Source organism: Halichoerus grypus, chromosome 5 (genome assembly GCF_964656455.1).
Source record: "Halichoerus grypus chromosome 5, mHalGry1.hap1.1, whole genome shotgun sequence".
NCBI lineage: Eukaryota > Metazoa > Chordata > Mammalia > Carnivora > Phocidae > Halichoerus > Halichoerus grypus.
In genome coordinates, this window is record NC_135716.1 from 186,885,589 (window position 1) to 186,904,550 (window position 18,962).

The 18,962-nt window shown below is 53.5% G+C and overlaps 2 protein-coding genes and 2 long non-coding RNA genes across 4 annotated transcripts; 2 read left to right on the forward strand and 2 right to left on the reverse strand.

Annotated features, from left to right (window-relative positions):
- Positions 1 to 787: 787 nt before the first annotated feature.
- Positions 788 to 3,396, reverse strand: LOC144382010 (uncharacterized). Its single transcript, XR_013448432.1, has 2 exons — positions 2,487 to 3,396; positions 788 to 1,439 (listed from the first exon to the last, which is right to left on the reverse strand). It is a non-coding gene; the product is annotated as an uncharacterized LOC144382010 (long non-coding RNA).
- Positions 3,197 to 5,053, forward strand: ANKRD65 (ankyrin repeat domain 65). The gene is made up of 3 exons (XM_036089611.2): positions 3,197 to 3,467; positions 3,598 to 4,129; positions 4,584 to 5,053. The coding sequence occupies exons 1-3, from the start codon at positions 3,223 to 3,225 to the stop codon at positions 5,022 to 5,024; spliced, it is 1,218 nt and encodes a 405-aa protein (XP_035945504.1). The 5' UTR covers positions 3,197 to 3,222; the 3' UTR covers positions 5,025 to 5,053.
- A 3,217-nt stretch (positions 5,054 to 8,270) lies between these two features.
- LOC144382009 (uncharacterized) lies at positions 8,271 to 11,906 on the reverse strand. Its single transcript, XR_013448431.1, has 2 exons — positions 11,597 to 11,906; positions 8,271 to 11,372 (listed from the first exon to the last, which is right to left on the reverse strand). It is a non-coding gene; the product is annotated as an uncharacterized LOC144382009 (long non-coding RNA).
- Positions 11,907 to 12,040: 134 nt separating this feature from the next.
- On the forward strand, positions 12,041 to 16,437 carry MRPL20 (mitochondrial ribosomal protein L20). Its single transcript, XM_036089620.2, has 4 exons — positions 12,041 to 12,201; positions 12,294 to 12,404; positions 14,544 to 14,621; positions 16,030 to 16,437. Exons 1-4 carry the CDS (start codon positions 12,115 to 12,117, stop codon positions 16,201 to 16,203), a joined length of 450 nt encoding a protein of 149 aa, XP_035945513.1. The 5' UTR covers positions 12,041 to 12,114; the 3' UTR covers positions 16,204 to 16,437.
- The last annotated feature ends 2,525 nt before the right edge of the window (positions 16,438 to 18,962 follow it).

Sequence of the window (18,962 nt, forward strand, 5' to 3'; positions counted from 1 at the left end):
TGGGGTGGCCACTCACCACACTTCCCCGCCTTAGTCCCTGCTGGTGCTCTCATCCCCAAACCCAGCCTTTCTGAGCCTCAGTAAAACAGGGAAAACACTGGGTGCCTGGACTGTAGGGCTGTTGAGAGGGCATGTGGGCAATGCATGTGAAATGTTTACTGCAGGACTCAGCACACAGTAGGTGCTCAATAATAGCAGCTACGATGACAAGCATCCTTTGTGTTGGAGTCTCATCCATCCTGAAAACAGTGGGAGCATGCACTCTGTTATTTCGACCGGGGAGAAAGCATTCCCCGATCTTCCGTAAACCCCAACTAAGTTCCCCAAATATTACTGAAATGCTCTTAACTCCTATCAGATGTTAGGTTTTTCTTGCATAGCACTTGGCATCTTATTTATTTTTTTTAAAGATTTTATTTATTTATTTGACACAGAGAGAAGCACTTGGCATTTTAAACACCACTTACATAACTAGCTGACACTTGGAGTAGGTTGCCTGTGAGCTGAATGAACAAGCTGTGTGGCATCAGATATGAACGTCTCCCTTTCACACCTTCTCCCACCATTGGCTTTATCACGTCCAACTTTTCTTCTAACATTTTCCAGCGCGTAAATTCCCTTCAGACACATACGAATGGGGGATGGCAGCGATCGTGCACAGCGGGTTTAAGGAACGCAAGCCTAAGTCAGGCCCCTGTGAGGACGTGAGCTGAGGCTCCCTGCAGCACATGCCAAGCCCTGTTGCCCGACACACATACACGATTTAATTTTCACCGGCACACACATATCCAGATCTTATAGTAGCTGCTGATTTATTCAGATAATGAACTTAGGGTAGAAAATGTTGCAAATGATAATGTTCAGATGCACAGTTCAGGTAGAGAGGGTGCCGGTCTAATCTCCTAAGCTCCAGTCTCTGCTCAGGTCCCTCTTGCATTCATTTGCTCATGCAGTCAACACTCGCTGAGCTCCCTCAGTGTGCCAGGACTGCTCTAGGCTCTGTGGACTCAGTGGTGAAGGGGGCCAGTGTGGGCCTCTGCTCTGTGCGGCTGCCCTGACAGGCCTGCACAGTTCCATAGCTGAGTGAGCTGCCACGCGCCAGGCTGTGGCAGAAGGTGGGAGGACGGCCACGCAGCTGGCTCTCACGGACTTCTGCCTTCAGGAAGGCGGTTTCTAGGCTTCCCTGGCTCTCAGGAGCTATGAGAGTTTCCCCTGGGCCTCCCAGGGCGCAGTGAAGCATGGAAGTCGCAGCAACAGCCCCTCTGTCCCCCCACCCCCACGCCTGCCGCTTGTCAAGGGAGTCAGGGAACTGACAGCTTTGCTCTCTTGCTTTTGCTGGCTACTTAGGTTGTAAACCGTGCTCATCCACCCAGATCATGTTGCTTCCTTACCCGCTGAATCTGTCAGCCTGTGTGGTGTGTCCTCATGGAGCTTTCATTCTAGAAGAGGAAGGCAAGCATTTAAAAATAGAGTAGATACTTGGGACGCCTGGGTGGCTCAGTCGGTTGGGCGTCTGCCTCCGGATCAGGTGATCCCAGGATTCTGGAATCGAGTCCCGCGTTGGGCTCCCTGCTCGGCGGGGGTGGGGTGGGGTGGGGGGTGGGGAGCAGGGAGCCTCCCCCCTGCTTCTCCCCCTGCCTGCCGCTCTCCCTGCTTGTGCTCCCACTCTCTGACAAATAAATAAGTAAAAACCTTCATTTAATTTTAATTAATTAATTAATTATATTTGACACAGAGAGACAGCGCACAAGCAGGGTGAGCAGCAGAGGGAGAAGCAGGCTCTCTGCTGAGCAGGGAGCCCGATGGGGCTCGATCCCAGGACCCCGGGATCACGACCTGAGCGGAAGGCAGACGCTTAATGACTGAGCCACCCAGGCGCCCCGGGGAGGTGACATTTGAACAGAGTGACTGAGGCTCATGGATAGAGTCCATGTGGCTTAGGGGTGAGATGCGGCCACTCAGCCCCTTGCCAGAGACCCACCCTCTGGATCTGGCACCTGGAAAGGCTGCTCTCCAGGGAGGTGGGGGAAAGGTCAAGGTTCAGCTGCCCCTCTAGAGCGTGTGTGTGTGTGTGTGTTGTGTGACAGGGCAGGGCCTTCAGGACACCTCATCCCTGGGAGTGTGTGTGCGGGGATGGGGGGCTGAGGGGGCTGGGAAAGGCATGACCACCCAAAGCCATGCTGCCTCCCAGCGGACAGTGACAAGAGGCAGCTGGACAGGGGGAGGCTCAGGAGATCGCTATACCCCCTTCTGTCTGGGTTCTGGACAGGCGGCCTTACCCAGGGACTGGGGATGGTAAGGTACCCTCGGGGTCAGGGCCCCAGAATCAAGGTGACCAATCCTGGAGGCCTTACTCAGGCCCCCTTCTGAAGTACCACTTCCCTTCCTCTAGACTTGGCTCTCCTCTCTTTGCCTGACTCCCTCCTTCTAGTGTTCAGGCAGGGCTCTGCCCCTTTCACAGCCTCTGCTGAGTTGCCTCAACCTACCCCAAGGGGCTCCTACTCTCCATAGGGTCATCCAGGTTGCCTGGCATCCGTGGTAAATCTTCTATCCTGGCGTGGCATCTGCTTGTGGGGGAGGGGTCCCACTTACCCTGTTCATCTCCCCAGCCTGGAATCAGGAGAGAAGCCAAGCTCCAGACCCAGCAGGGACAGGAGTGGGGGTGAGGAGCAGGGCCTGAGGGAGGGACCCAGGGGAAGGCATGTGTGTGCCTCTCGGGGGCAAGTCATGGCACGTCAAAGGCTGTGGGCCTGTTTCTGCCTGCCTGGCCTTTGTCTCCCAGGAGGGAGGCCAAGCCAGGAGCCCTGGCAGTTGGCAGGGGAGGAAAGGTGCTGGGGCAGGGGCTGTTGCCAGCCCGCAGGGTGTCCCTTTAAGTTGCTGGGTAAACAGTGCCTGGCCCAGGAGGCTGCACTGCTCTCCCTACCCCACGGCTGCAGTCCCAGCCTTCTAGCCCTCTGGAAGCAGACAGCCCCACCTCCACACTTTCAGAAGGCCTCCATGAGAGGGCTACCAGGCTGTGGCTTGCCCGGGAACCACGTGGAGAGGACCCCCAACTGGAGGACAGAGCCCCAGGGTGGACTCCCCCTTGGGGTAACTAGGAGTTAAACCCTCCAGAAGGCTCAGTGGTAGTCGGGTCCCCTGAGGAGATGGTGGTGGTGGGGGGGGCAGTTCATATTGGCTGGGGACACATGGACTGGGGATGGCCAGGGGCCCCCAGTATCCATGAGGGATTCCTGTTCTCCCCAGATGGACTCCGAGAGCTCCCAGCCAGGGGAGCAAGACATGACAGAGGCAGGGGCTGAGCAGGAACTTCGGTGGGTGGAGCTGGGCTCAGAGGAGGCCCTGGAAGCCAGGACAGAGGGCCCCAGTGCCCCGCAAGCCTGGGGGCTCCTGCTACAAGCTGTGTGGAGGGGTCACCTGGGCCTGGCAACAAAGCTACTGCGTCAAGGGGCCAGTGTGGAGGAGAGGTGAGCCCCAGGGCTGGACCAAGAATCTTCACCAGGGCGGAGTTGGCAGGGGTCCTTTCTCTGGGCAGGGCAGCAAGGGCCCCTCTACTGGCGCTCCTGCCCTAGTCCATGCCACCCTCGCTGCCCACAGGGACCACACGGGCAGGACAGCGCTCCACCTGGCCGTGCTGCTCGGCCACGTGGCCCTGGTGCGTCTCCTGCTGCAGCGCGGGGCCGCGGTGGGAGCTGCCGACCGAGCGGGGCGCACACCACTGCACGAGGCCGCCTGGCACGGACACTCGCGGGTGGCCGAGCTCCTTCTGCAGCATGGGGCCCCAGCGGCGGCGCGCTCGGGGGCCGGCCTCACGCCGCTGCACTGGGCCGCTGCACTGGGCCGCACGCTGCTGGCCGGGCGCCTGTTGGGCGCGCCGGGACCGGGTCCCACGGCGGCGGATGCGCGCGGCTGGACGGCGGCACACTGGGCGGCCGCGGGCGGCCGGCTGCCGGTGCTGGAGCTGCTGGCGGCGGATGGCGCGGGCCTGGACGGCGCCCTGATGGTGGCAGCCGCGGCCGGGCGCACGGCGGCGCTACGCCTCCTCCTAGCTCGCGGGGCGCGGGTGGACGCCCGGGACAGCATGGGGACCACGGCGCTCGGCATAGCGGCGAGCCTGGGCCGCAGGCAGGTACGTCCCGGCCTGGCCGCGGGGAGGGAGCGGACAGGTGGGCCCCTTGGACGGGTGGAGGGAAACTGGAGGGTGGGAGGGTGGCTGGGAGGGCCCGGCTGCCAGGGGCCCCTTGACCGTTTCTCCCGTTTGTAACCTCTCTTGGAAGGCCGGTGAGGATGCCTGGCCGGGCATTCGGACTTTATCCTGGTGACGGGCAGCAACAAATACGCAGCGAGCACCAGGGCTGTCCTTGAGCCCAGCGAGCCCCTAGGCGTGGGAAGGGAGGCCGAGGACTGCTTAGTCTTGGATTTTATCTGAGGATGTTTAGGACAAGTGGTTGTCTTGGAGTGGAGTCGCCCCCCTGAGTGGCAGAGGTGCGGGCTCATTTTTACCCAACAGGGAAGCAGCACTGAGAAAGAGGCTGTTGGGTGGGGGAGGCCAGCCTCTGTCCTCTCCCTCCCTCCTCTCCTAGGACATGGAGGTGCTGCTTGACCATGGGGCAGACCCCAGCCTCAAGGACAGGCACAGTCGCTCTGCACTCCACAGGGCTGCTGCTGGGGGACATCTACCTGCTGTCCAGCGGCTAGCAGCCTGGGGAGCAGAGGTGGATGCTCGAGACTCATTGGGCCTCACACCCCTACACCATGCTGCTCGGGGAGGCCACGCAGAGGTCGCCAGCCACCTCCTAGACAGGGGAGCGCAGGTCAATGCTGCTGGATGGCTCCACAAGACCCCCCTACACCTTGCCACGGAGCATGGCCATGGCCCCACCGCAGAGCTTTTGCTGAGCCGAGGGGCTAGCCTCACCCTGAGGACACAATGGGGTGAAGCGGTCCAGGACCTGGTGTCCGAAGGGGTCTGCCCCAGGTACTGCCCACCCTTTGCCGAGAGCAGGAGTGGGAGCGGCACATAGCCCCAGAGGCCCTGAGCTGGACAGAAGTCTTCGGGCTTCCACAGCCTTCCGAGTGTGCCAGGCTCCTCTCTTCTGGACTGAGGCTGCCTGCCTGAGGGGAGGGCAGCTGAGAGGTTCCCAGAAGAGAAGGGGGCAGTGGCTTGAGCTCCAGTAATGGACCTGGGACTGCCCCACTGCCCCCTGGGGGCACATCACCCCTGCAGCTCTAGCCTTCTCCACACTCTTTAGCAGAGAGACTAAGTCGTGGCAATAGATTTGACTAAAACCTGACAGTCTCCCCTGTGTCCACTTGGGATTGTCACTCTCAGCTGCTCTCGCTGTACATGGGGATGTTCTTCCTGTGTTTTGTTATATCCAGGATTTGTCTGTTGGCATCCATTTATCACAGGGCCAAACTAATGGCCACAGTTGTTTACATCTCCCCTGTGATCCAGGGCCCGCTCTCAGAACTGCTTTTTTTTTTTAATTTTTTTTTTAGATTTTATTTATTTGAGAGAGAGACAGAGATAGTGAGATAGAGAGCACAAGTGGGGAGGAGAGGGAGAAGCAGGCTCCCCACAGAGCAGGGAGCCCGATGCGGGACTCGATCCCAGGACCCTGGGATCATGACCTGAGCCGAAGGCAGACGCTTAACCATCTGAGCCACCCAGGCGCCCTCAGAACTGCTGTCTTATCTCTCACACACCCAGTTGATATTCCCCCTGTCCTGAACTATCTAGGGTCAGGTACCAGACAACTAGGGACAGGCCCTATGCACCGAGGACCACTGGGATTCTCAGATAAGCCAGTCCTAACCTGTTTCCCTTGCCCTGCCTTGTCTTTCCTGTGGGAACCCCAATAAAGGCTCTGGCCCGAGCTTTCCACTCCTTCCTGCTTCTGCCTCCAGAGAACACTGGTGCCTCTCTCTGGGGCTCTGTAAGGCATGGCATGTCCTCTCCTCTCAGGAAATGCAGGTGGTAAGAAATGTCCTTTCAATGATGTCAGCCTGTCCCTGTCATCACTCAGCCAGCTCCATAAATTAAAACTTCTGTGGCACAACTGAAACAGAGGGACAGTTGTTTCTGATGACCCACCTCTGGATCCTCATAGAAAATCATCACCATTATTCAATTTAAAACTGTAGTTTTTCTCAGAGAACGGCTTTACGGGACAAATTTCATTTTTCGAAAGTGCGAGTTGTGCCAAATTAGCTCCTCAGCCCACGGGCCATGGAAATGCTTGGATTTACATCCAGGGTAACAGGAAGCCTTGAGGAAGCCTTTGTGTGACTGTGACATGGTCTGATCTGCTCAGGAACCTGCCAAATACACAGCGGATGGCACCTGGGGAAGGGAGGTCCAGGGAAACCAGTGAGATGGTGGCACGTTGGCAGCAGGGGTTGGGGTAAGCAGGCAGAGTCGGGCTGACTCCGAGGGCAGAGTCCTTCGGACTTGCTGACGGTTGGACATGGGAGGCCAGGGAGGGGGGATAACAGTGACTCCCTGTGAGACCTAGACCTGGGTTGGGGGGTGGGTGTTAGACCTTTTATTCCATGGGGAGAGCAGACACACAGGGGATGAGACGGGGGGAAAGGTGAGGGCTGGAGTGACATCTCGGGGATCCTCAGTGAGAATGGTCTTCAAAGGTGCCGGATGGCCCTACACCAGCTGGCCAGCACAGAGCATGCCCAGCACCCAGCGGCCTCTCACCTCCTCCACTGGGTCTACCACGGTCCAAGCCACTGTCAGCTTTGCCTGGAATGTAATGTTGCCACAGCCAAGCCAGCTCCCACCCTAACTGGTCTCCCTGCTTGAGCCCTTGCCTCTCTGCAGTCTTCCCAAAACAGCAGCTATAAGCTTATTTAATAAGTTGGATGCTGCTGCTCTCCTGCTCAAAATGCCCCCAACGACTCCTCATTTAATGAAAGCGAAAACCAAATGTGGGATATTGTATTGTTCAGATGCCCCAGGGACCTCACCCAGCTCACATGCTCTTTCTACAATGGGATCTCCGTGTCCTCCTGTGAAAATTAATAACAGCCTCACTAAAATGTAGTTGGGAGGTTTGGGGCGGGGGTGGGGGGTGGGGGGGCGCTCTCAGGCCCTACCACTCCTCATCAACTGCTGACCCAACAAGAAGAGAGGGACCCTGCAGGGGGATGTTACTTCACTACCCCAGCAGGAGGAAGAAAGGCTTTCCTCATCCGCCCAGCAACAGTTCAGCCTAAGAGACAGCCACGACTTAGCCAATGAGAGACCGTCACAACTTAGCCAATGAGAGACAGCCACAACTTAGCCAATGAGAGACAGTCACAACTTAGCCAATGAGAGACCGTCACAACTTAGCCAATGAGACACAGTCACAACTTAGCCAATGAGAGACTGTCACAACTTAGCCAATGAGACACAGCCACAACTTAGCCAATGAGAGACAGCCACAACTTAGCCAATGAGAGACTGTCACAATTTAGCCAATGAGAGACAGCCACAGCTTAGCCAATGAGAGACCGTCACAACTTAGCCAATGAGAGACCGTCACAACTTAGCCAATGAGACACAGTCACAACTTAGCCAATGAGAGACTGTCACAACTTAGCCAATGAGACACAGTCACAACTTAGCCAATGAGAAACTGTCACAACTTAGCCAATGAGAGACAGCCACAACTTAGCCAATGAGAGACAGCCACAACTTAGCCAATGAGACAGCCACAACTTAGCCAATGAGAGACAGCCACAACTTAGCCAATGAGAGACTGTCACAATTTAGCCAATGAGAGACAGCCACAGCTTGCGGGGGGGGGGGGGGGGGGGTAGGGAGGGGAGGGGGAGGGGGAGGGGTGGTGGTGCGGGGGGCGGGGGGTGCGTGGGTGGCTCAGCCGGTTAAGCATCTGCCTTTGGCTCAGTTCATGATGCCAGGGTCCTGGGATTGAATCCTGCAGGGAGCCTACCTTTCCCTCTACCCCAAACGCCTGTCTGTGATGTCTCTCTCTCTCTCTCTCAAATAAATAAATTAATTAATTAAAAAAAAATCTTTAATAAAAAAGAGAGACAGCCACAATTTAGCCAATGAGAAGTCACTGTATTTCAAACTCTCAGTTTACTCCAGTGAACTTTTTGTTTGCAACGGCCCCTCCCAATTCTGTTTTCCTTTATAAAAGATCCTCCTTTAGTTGTTCTCCCAGTATTGCAGTAGCTTGCTTGTCCTGGATTGCAATTCTCTTCTTTTTTCAAATAAACCTATTTTTTGCTGGTAAAACAACGAGCAGTTTTTTTTTTTTTTTAAGATTTTATTTACTTATTCGACACAAACAGAGCACAAGCATAGGGGGAGCGGCAGGCAGAGGAAGAGGGAGAAGCAGGCTCCCCACTGAGCAAGGAGAACGACTCAGGGCTCGATCCCAGGACCCTGAGATCATGACCTGAGCTGAAGACAGACACTTAACCGATTGAGCCCAGGCGCCCCTGGCAGTTTAATTTTTAATGTTAACACTCTCATCTAGAACTAGAGTCCATGTTTCTGCCTCTTGACATTGACTGAACTTTTGTGACTATTTGGGCTGCTGAAATGATGCTGTGTGGCTCTCCAGGGTAAGCCAAGAAGGCACGATAAGGCATCCATATCACCTTGCCCTTCAGCCACTATGTAGGGAATGACTTCCTTGAAGCCACCATGGTGTGAGGAAGCCTAAATGCAGCATGGTAACCAGAACATCAAAGTCCTTACATGACCAAGGGCCTACACATCCTCACCAATTTCCATCTCTGGCCTCTGACTTGCTTACTGAGGTTCAGGGGCCCATGGGACTCTCATTTGCCTCACTCCCACCACACTGGCCTTTCTTTTTTTTTTTTTTAAGATTTTATTTATGTATTTGCCAAAGAGAGACAGCGAGAGAGGGAACACAAGTGGGGGGGTGGGAGAGGGAGAAGCAGGCTTCCCGCGGAGCAGGGAGCCTGATGCAGGGCTTGATCCCAGGACCCTGAGATCATGACCCGAGCCGAAGGCAGACGCCAAACGACTGAGCCACCCAGGTGCCCCTACACTGGCCTTTCTGCTGTTCTTGACCACACCAGGTGTCCTCCTGCCTCTAGTCCTTTGCACTTGCTGACTCCTCTGCCTGCCGTACTATTCCCACAGATATCTGCCTGCCTCAGTCACTTCCTTCTTTACTCAACACCACCCTCAGTGCATGCTCTAACACTATTTAAAATTGTACCCTCCAAAAGAGAAAGCTCTTAAGTAGAATACCAATAAGTATGGGAAGAATGATGGGGTTAGAAAATCAACAATGAATGAATGCAAATTTGATGGGAAACAGGATATTTATGTTGTCTCAAAGTGCGTGGCCATGGAGGGGTGCTGCTTAGGTACCTATTCCAGACTGCATTCGCCATTCAGGTTCAAGTCCACTGCAGCATCTCTCACCGGACGGTATGCTTCTCCTGGTGGCTCCAGACACAGGCTGAGCACGGCAAAGCTACTGGGGTCTCCCATTTCCGCCCAACACAAGGCATCTCTAATAGCAATCTTTGCTCAGAAGTACCGGGTGAGCTGACATGTTGTCTGATCTGCATCCTATCTGAGGCCCTCCCTGTTTGATCCCACTTCTTCCCTCTTTTTTTTTTTTTTAAGATTTTATTTATTTATTTGACAGAGAGAGAGAGAGCACAAGCAGGGGGAATGGCAGAGGGAGAGGGAGAAGCAGGCTCCCTGCAGGGAGCCTGACACAGAGCTCGATCCCAGGACCCTGAGATCATAACCAGAGTCAAAGGCAGAGGCTTAACCTACTGAACCACCCAGACATCACTGCTTCCTCCCTCTGGACAAGACACCTCTGTACTCCTACCTCTATCTCAGGGTCTACTTACAGGAACCCCTGTAATGAGTTACAAGGTATTTCTTTACAAGCTACGTATTACTTACAAGCATAAAAACGGTGGAGAAACCTGGTAAAGAAAACCTTAACCAAGTGGTCAAAGCTGACAGCACCCATGTTGGGATAAGCTGCCATCGTGATAGCATGAACTGACAAAGACACAATATAATTTCTGTAGTATTCTGCTGAAAATGTATAACCTGATTCCAATAATGAGGAAACATCAGACAAACTCAAATTCAGACATCCTGCAAAACAACCTGTACTCTTCAAGAAATCCAGAGTCAAGAAAGATAAAGAAAAGTTGAGGATTAAACTAAAAATTAGGGGCGCCTGGGTGGCTCCGTCGTTAAGCGTCTGCCTTCGGCTCAGGTCATGATCCCAGGGTCCTGGGATCGAGTCCCGCATCGGGCTCCCTGCTCGGCGGAGAGCCTGCTTCTCCCTCTCCCACTCCCCCTGCTTGTGTTCCCTCTCTCACTGTGTCTCTCTCTGTCAAATAAATAAATAAATCTTAAAAAAAATAAATAAATAAACTCAAAATTAGAACTAAATACAGTGCATGATCCTGGACAGGGAAAAGAGCAATAAAATACATTCAACAGGGGTGCCTGGCTAGCTCAATCAGTGGAGTGTGTGATTCTTTTATTTATATTTTATTATTTATTTATCTTTTAGATTTTATTTATTGGGAAAGAGTGAGTGAGATTGAGAGAGAGCATGAGCGGGGTGGGGGGGAAGGGGCAGAAGGAAAGGGATAAGCAGACTCCCTGCTGAGAAGGGAGCCCAACACAGGCTCAATCTCAGGACCCAAAGATCATGATCTGAGCTTAACCGACTGAGCCACCCAGGCGCCCCTATTTATTTATTTTAGAGAGAGAGAGCGTCCATAGCGGAGGAGCAGAGGGAGAGGGAGAGAGAATCCTCAAGCGGACTGCACACTGAGCGCGGAGCCCCACAGAAGGCTGGATCTCACAACACCAAGTTCGGGACCTGAGCCCAAACCAAGAGTTGGACACTTAACTGACTGTGCCACCCAGGTGACCTGAGCGTGTGGCCCCTGTGTGGAGCCCATTAAAAAAAAAATAAAAAAAAAAAAAGGAAGAACATTTAACAAAGTTGGAATATAGACTGTAGGTTAGATAACAGCATTAATGTTAAGCTTCCCAATTTTGATAGTTTAACTATGGTTTGCATGAGCATGTCCTTGTTCTTAGGAAATATATAGTTAAGTATTTAAATATCTGCAACCTCCTTGCAGATAGTCCAGAAAACAAAAACAAAAACACCCAAAACCCTACTATTGAGTTTATAAACATTTACAGGAAGAATAATTTTAAAAATGTAAAGGGCACCTGGGTGGCTCAGTCGGTTAAGCATCTGCCTTCAGCTCAGGTCATGATCTCAGGGTCCTGGGATGGAGCCCCACATCGGGCTCCCTGCTTGGTGGGGAGCCTGCTTCTCCCTCTGCCTGCAGCCCCCCCAGCTTGTGCTCTGTCAAATACAGACATAAAATCTTTTAAAAAAAATGTAAAAAAAAAAAAAAAAAGGTAAACAATTGGTGCTATTGGGTAAAGCGCATTGGGGAGTTCCATGAAGTAGCCTCGCAACTTTTCTGTCGTTTAAAAAGTTACAAAGAAAGTGCACTCTCCCATTCTGCCCCCCACTTCGTTATCATGGTAATATAGCGATAAGGTGGTAACACACATAAAATTTACCATTCGATCATTTCCATTTTGTATAACTGCTGCCGAAGCGAGTACCCGTTTTGACCATTTAAAGCGTACAATTCGATGGTGTTTAGCATCTTCACAACGTTGGGCAGCCCTCAGCAGTATCCTGTTGCAGAACCTCCATCACACCCGTGCCCACTGGCAGCCCTCCCCGCCGGCTGCCCTCTGCGGACCGGCGTACCCCGGGCATCTCGGACGAACGGAACCGCTAGTGTTTACTTCCTCCACCGTACCTGCCGCGCCTGACCCGCTACACTCTCCAGACTGCGAGCCCCACCGCCGCAGGTGCAGCCAGCCGCCGGAAACGGCGCTCCGCAGCAGCCCGCCCGAGCCCCACCGCCTCGGACCAGCCGCGCAAGGAACCGCGCCACAAGACTCCCTTCGTCCCGGAAGTCCCGCCGGGCCGCTGACCCGGAAGCGCTCGGGCGCCGCCACCGCTTCCGCTGCAGGCGGTGCGGCGCGGCGCGTGCGCGGCGGAGCGGAGAAGCCGGCCGGCGGGCGCCATGGTCTTCCTCAGCGCGCAGCTCTGGCTGCGGAGCCGCCTCACTGACCGCTACTGGCGGGTGCAGGAGGTGCTGCAGCATGCGCGGGTGAGTCGTCTCCTCCCGGCGCGGAGCGCGCAGGCGGGCCGTGGAGCCTGCGGGCCGCGCTGACAACCCTCCCCTCCCGTTTCTTGACCCAGCACTTCCGGGGAAGGAAGAATCGGTGCTACAAGCTGGCGGTGAGAGCTGTGACCAGAGCGTTTGTGAAATGCACGGAAGCGCGAAGGCTGAAGAAGAGGAACATGAGGACAGTAAGCGCGGACCCGGGGAGGCTGGGCTCGGCCGGCCCCTCCACCCGCCCCTTCCCCTGGGCCCCAGGGGGCCGCTCGGTCCTGACCCTCTCCGCCCAGCTCAGGGGATGGCTTCTCCGTTCTCAGTACCACCCTCGGTTCTCTTGACTCTCTCTCTCACACGTCACATGCGAACCCCCGGCAGAGTCCGCCTGCCCCAAGACGGAGTCTGGGATGTCCAGATCTCGCCTGGGCCGGTGTGAAAGCCGCCTCGCCAGTCCCCCTGCTTCCACCGCTCTGCTCTCTGCTGCGCACCCCTCTTCCGCTTGAAGCCCTTGGTGGCGTCCCTTCACACCCTTAACGAGGGCCGACCTCAGCCCGACTCGGTTACCTTGTCTCTGGCCACCCCCTCGCCCACCGGCTGCATGGCCGCTCTTGGCTTCGATCTGCACGTGGAAGAAGCCAAGCCTGCTTCCTCTCGCGTCTAGCGCTTGCGGTTTCTTCTGCGTTCTCCGGTCACGCCTCACTGTCCTGCAGTGGATCTCCCTTCTCGTGCACTTAGCGACCAGTATACCACGTATTTGACTTGGTTGGTTGGTTATTGCTCCCCGCCCCCAGTGTAAGTTTTAGGAGGGATCTCTCCGCTCTGTTGAAGGCTGTAACCTCCGGCCTACATCGGTAACACTTTGTAAATATTGGCTGAACGAATAAGGAAGAGAGGAGAATTCTGACCCTTTAAAGTCAGAAGTGCTTCATTAACTGTCGGTCAGGGTCACAGCATGACAAACTATCCCTGTGCACGACGGTCTCGTGTGCAGGAGTGACCTCTGCATCCCAGCTCTGTTCTTTATGCGTTTCATTTACTCAGCATGCTAGAGGTGGTGCTGCTTCCTATGACCCTGCAGGGATCAGGTCAGTCCACATGTGTATGGGAAGACTCGTGAGCAGTGTCTGGTAGCACACACGTGTTTGCTGCTAACGGGAGCAGAGTATCTCAAGGTGGGGTGGAGTCCCTGTACAGCTTCGGCCTCACCTAAGAACTTGTTAGCAATGCAGATTCTCAGGCCCCACCACACCTACTCAATCAGAAACTCTGGGCAGGGGGCGGCTAGAAATGTTACAACAAACCTCTACATAATTCTCATGCATATTCAAAGTTTAGAATCACTGAAGGAAGAAATACACTTGAGTACTGTCTTAAGATTGAGTAAAGAATGGCTTAAGAATCCAAACCCTTATTTTTAAGATTTTTTTAAGTAATCTCTACACTCAGTGTGGGGTTTGAACGCACAGCCTTGAGATTGAGAGTTGCATGCTCTACCAACTGAGCCCTATAATCCACCCCCTTGTTTAACAGACCAAATCTATTCGGAAGCTTCCATATCACTCTGACAGATCATTCTGGATCTAACCACTAGCCTTGATTTCCCTACAGTTTTCAGACCTTTTGCTGTGCCTGGAACTTACCCTGCTACTCCTTGCCAGGAAGGTTCTCCTGATGCCTCCTCTCCCCTCCAGCCCTGCTCTTCCCTCAAGACCATTTTACCTCCACCTCCGTGAAGCTTCAACCTCAAGTTTTTCATCCCCACCTGGTAGCACTGATCTCAGTGGCTGTTGTAATTCATTCACATGGATCCTTTCTGCACTGAGCTGTGTCTGCCACAGACTCTTTTGCTCACCTTTGTATTCTCAGGGCCTAAAAATATGTATTGAATTAATGCTTTACAGCATGTGACTTAACTACTTATTTATTTTTTAAAGATTTTATTTATTTATTTGACAGAGAGAGCGAGAGCAGGAACACAAGCAGGGGGAGTGGGAGAGCAGCAGGTTTCCCGCCGAGCAGGGAGCCAGATGCGGGGCTCGATCCCAGGACCCTGGGATCATGACCTGAGCTGAAGGCAGACGCTTAACAACTGAGCCACCCAGGCGCCCCTTAACTACTTATTTAGAAGGAAGCTGGCATTTGAATGAAGAGCATCAAGTTTTGTTAACTGACTGTACTGCAGGCCAATGTGCCTGAAGAGAAATCACTGATTTTTCTATTTACTTGTGCAAAAAGAGTTTAGTTTGACTTTTAGTTGACTCAGAACCTTTGCTGGTAGGTGTGGACATAATGCACAACTAGTTCTTAAGCATCTCGATGTTTTCTTATTTCAGCTCTGGATTAATCGAATTACAGCTGCCTCCCAGGAACACGGCCTGAAGTACCCCGCATTCATTGTCAATTTAATTAAGGTATGGTTGAGGATGTGGTCCTGTTGAGATGTTGAAATCTATAGAAAGTGATCTAACTGACGTCGTCCAGTACAATGGGCAGTGGAGTGTTGGCTCCCTGACAAGTTCTCAAGGTGGAGTTCTGGCAGGTTCAGGGACCCATCACAATTGCTTTGCCTTGGAAATAGGGCAACTGATACCAGGACATGAGCCCTTGTGTTTCCCCATCAAGAGAAAAGGGGCAAAAACTTGCCTTTAACTTTAAAGTGTAATTTCAAAGTTTTGCACTGAAAGATTTCTTTTTTTTTAAAATTTTTTTATTGTTATGTTAATCCCTATACATTACATCATTAGTTTTAGATATAGTGTTCCCTGATTCATTGTTTGTGCATAACACCCAGTGCTCCATGCAGAACGTGCCCTCAATACCCATCACCAGGCTAACCCATCCTCCCACTGCACTGAAAGATTTCTGATGAGGTAGCAGATGAAGTTGAAACTTGTAGTCAAACAGCACGGGGACGGTCTTGGACAGGAGAGATTAAGCATGTGTCACAAAATCTTGGTTAATTGTTGAATCTAGTGTTTATGCTAATCCCTCTGCTTTTGTGTGCATTTAAATTTTTTCTTAAAAAGGGGAGTGGGTGTTGTGCTTCTAGCTTGTACCAGATCCTGTCTTTGGTACTTTGCAAGTATCCTCGTGCGTGACATTGCCATTTTACTGATGAGCCTGAGGCTTAGAAGAGCGAACCTTGGCCAAGACACAAAAGGCCCAGGTAGTAGAGCAGGAACCACCCCTGCATAGTTGTGGTTAACACTCAGGGATCATCCTACCTTTCTTTTGCTTTTCAAGTTCGTCAGTTTTTGGAAGTCACATGCAGTTTTACTTGATAGATGATCTGGTTTCGCTCCCTTGTGGGAATTGAGAACACCTGCTTTTGTTCCTTACTCCTCTGCCTGCATCTCATACTTTTCTGTGTCTCATTTCATTGTTCGTAGAAGGGGAATTGTGATTTTCTGTTCGAAGCTGACTTAAAGGGTTACCCCAGGCCAGCAGTCATAGTTCTGTCTGGGTGATTGATGATCGATTGTTGACCCTAACAAGGTTGTTAGTTCCATGGCTGGCACCAGGACCGGATGCCAAACATCCTTGCTCATGTGACATCACCTCTTGCAGGGATGCCTTCCCCTTGTGCACATTTATCCTCCAGCATCCTGCTTGGATACATTCGCCACACGCTTTCCACCTCCCCAAAGGTGAGGGCATGAGACTGAGGGCAGAGACTGCCCTGGAGCCATGCAGAGTGTGCTCAGCAGAGGAGATGCTTCCCGCCAACTCAAACCATAGGGTTCTCGGCTGCATTCAGTCTTGCCGCTTTTCACTGAAACATATTTCTGATTCTGACACGGGCTCTGATTTTCTTCCCAGTGCCAGGTGGAGCTCAACAGGAAAGTACTTGCGGATCTAGCCATCTATGAACCAAAGACTTTTAAATCTTTGGCTGCTTTGGCCAAAAGGAGGCGACAGGAAGGATTTGCTGCTGCCCTGGGGGATGGGAAAGAGCCCGAAGGCGTATTTTCCAGAGTGGTGCAGGATCACTGAGGGGGATTCCAACACTGCCTGCCCTTTGCAGCTGAGTGTCTTAGGAAAAGGTTTTTTTTTTTCCCCTGATAATCACAGTAGTTAAAATAGGGGCTAAGAATTATTTGTCAACACTGTGTGTTCAACAATTATTAATTTGCATTTTAGTAACAGGTTTACGAGGCTCCTCTTTCCCTCACTGGGACAGATCTAGAAATCTTACAGACTGTACAAATAAAGCTCGTGTGGTGTTCAGCGTTTTGAGTTGTGTTCTCTGGCATAAGCACACATGCCTTGGGTGCCCTGTCGGAGGTGGGGAGAGACTGCAAGGGTGAGGGGTCAGCTGAGCATGATCTTCTACAGCTGGGGGAGTTTGAGCCAGATCTCTGTGAACTCTGACCTTGGCTCCCCGCTCAGGGCTGTGCTGGTAGCCTGTCCAGAACCCAAAGCCTCCCAACCCCACTCTGGCCCCGCCTATGCTTGACTTAGTCTTCTATCCTTCTAGCCCTCCCCTGGTCTCCACCTTCCAGCAGGGACTCCATTGCTCAGCTCTTTGGCCACTCTGAGTGCCCCACTTCCAGTTTCTCTGCTTTCTACCTCACTCCCCAGGCCAGTAAGAGCAGCAAGCTGGGTGGCTCTCCTGGTTCCAGTCTCACCTGAGTGCTCACAGGTGACCATCACATCACCTGTGGAGAGACATGAACATAAGGGTTTTGGATCCCTTCTCCAGATACTCTACTTCATTAAGTATAGAGTCAAGTCCAAGAACAATTTCCCAACATGCTCACTCACAGCAGCTCTAACTCTGCACCTCCCTTATGTCCATCCATCTCTGCCTGCTGCCTTACAGGGGCATCCATCTCCCTGCTCAGGTCCAGGTCCCTTCCATTACCCTATTGGTGAGCTGCTTCTACCCTCAGCTTCTCTCGCATGTACTCTGAGCTCCCTCCAGCTTGAGTCTGTTCCCCTCTTGGCCAGCTCTGGTCTCTACCTCTTGCTTCCTGCCACTGGGTCTGTAGTCGGCCCCATCATGCCCGGGTAACTTTTACCAAAGCCATCCGGAACCACAATCCAACAGAGAGTCAGTCCTTGCCTTCCAAGGACCATGGACTTCCTCCCCTCTTCCTTCTCTGCACTGTCTCCCTCTGCTCGGCCCTGACTTCACCCTTCCACACACACCCTCTGCCCTCAGCTGTTCTTGAGGCCCACAGTAGCAGTTGTCTGCATTTATCTGGCAGTGCCCACCTTCCCCCCCCCCCCACTCCTAATGCTCCCATGCTGGGTCCTCCATCCTTTGCTAGCAGTCCCCTGGAAGTCATTCTGGGTTCCTATTGTAGACTCAAGACCCACTCCCAGACCCATGGAGAGCCAGTCAAATCCTGGCCACCTACCACTTGGTGATCTCTTGAATCTGTCCACTTTTCTTCATCCTCACTACAGCCCAGCATCTCTTCTGGCTCCAATTACTGTACTGGCCCAACAGGCCCCTCCTCCTGGCTCTTGTCACTCTGTCTGATGACCACCAGACCATTTGGAGGTGTGGGGCTTGTTCAGTCTTATTCAGTGTCCCTGGCTGTACTTAGTTTAGTGCCTGGCTATGCACACAAAGTGCTCAGAGCACACCACTCATCGGTAATGGGTTTGGCATACACACAAAGGTGGAGCACATAAAGCCTCCTTTGGTGTGTGGAACTGAGCTCTGTACAATGAGCTCCTACACGGGAGCTGCCTTTCCTTTGTCCATCTCAATAAAGGAACACAACGATATGGTAAACAACTGTGGGCTGCTCCCAGCACCCACTCCCCCTCCAGCAGCAGGACCCAAGTTTTCCTTAAGGTAAGCCTGGGTGCATGGCCTGGCTCTGACTGGTTAGAGCCATCAGCTTTTCCCTCTTTCCTGGCCACTGCTTAGCGGATGGTAGAACAACCCAGGCAGGGCCAATGAGAAATAAGCTGTTTCCTTATTTGAGGAGAAAGTTCCTCCTTTCCCGAACAATGCTGCTCAGTCCACAGAGCGGGGACATCCTGGAGCGGAGAGCCTGGGTCTTGGTTGGCACTATACGAGCTGCAGGGTAAGTTTCACCAGGAGTGAAAGCCAGTGGTGGCCTCTCGGTTTGGGCAGTTGAGTTGGGTGCAGCCGCTAGTATCTCCAAGTGTCTGACCTGTCCCACCCAGGCTTCTACCCTGTAATCTCCTCCCCAGCATACCCCACCCAGGCTTTCCCACCACCCTCACGTGGGTTCTTGCACTAGTCGTGCTGAAAGTTTGGGTTAACCGTGCAGCAACAGAGAGCGAGTACCGCAGCTCGGACTCTGGCAGCACTGCCGTCAGGTTCCGCGAGCACACCCCTGAGGCCGCCCGGTGGGACTGCTGAGGAATCCAGAGGGCTTCCTCCGAAGGCTCCCACTGCAGGACGAAGTCCAAGCTCCCTTCCCCTCCATCCCGGGAGCAACTCCTGCTGTTCCCCAGGCTTTGCAGAAACCTCGCATTCAGTTACTCCTCTCCCTGCGGACTCCGTTCTGGAGGCAAGAACTTCAGGAACCCCGTGTTAGTATCTGCCCCCCGAAGCCCGGGCTCAGTGAGGACCGGAGAGGAATGACCACGCCAGCCGCCCCGTACGGACGCAGGCAATCCGCATCCCGTTGCTGCGGGCGTGGGCTGGGGACAACTCACCGGCGCGCGCCAATCCTTTCGCGCTCGCGGCCCCCCGGGGAGGCCTACGACCCCCGCCGGCACCCGTGCGCCCGCACGCGCCCTCGCGGACCCCCTCAGGGCAGGCC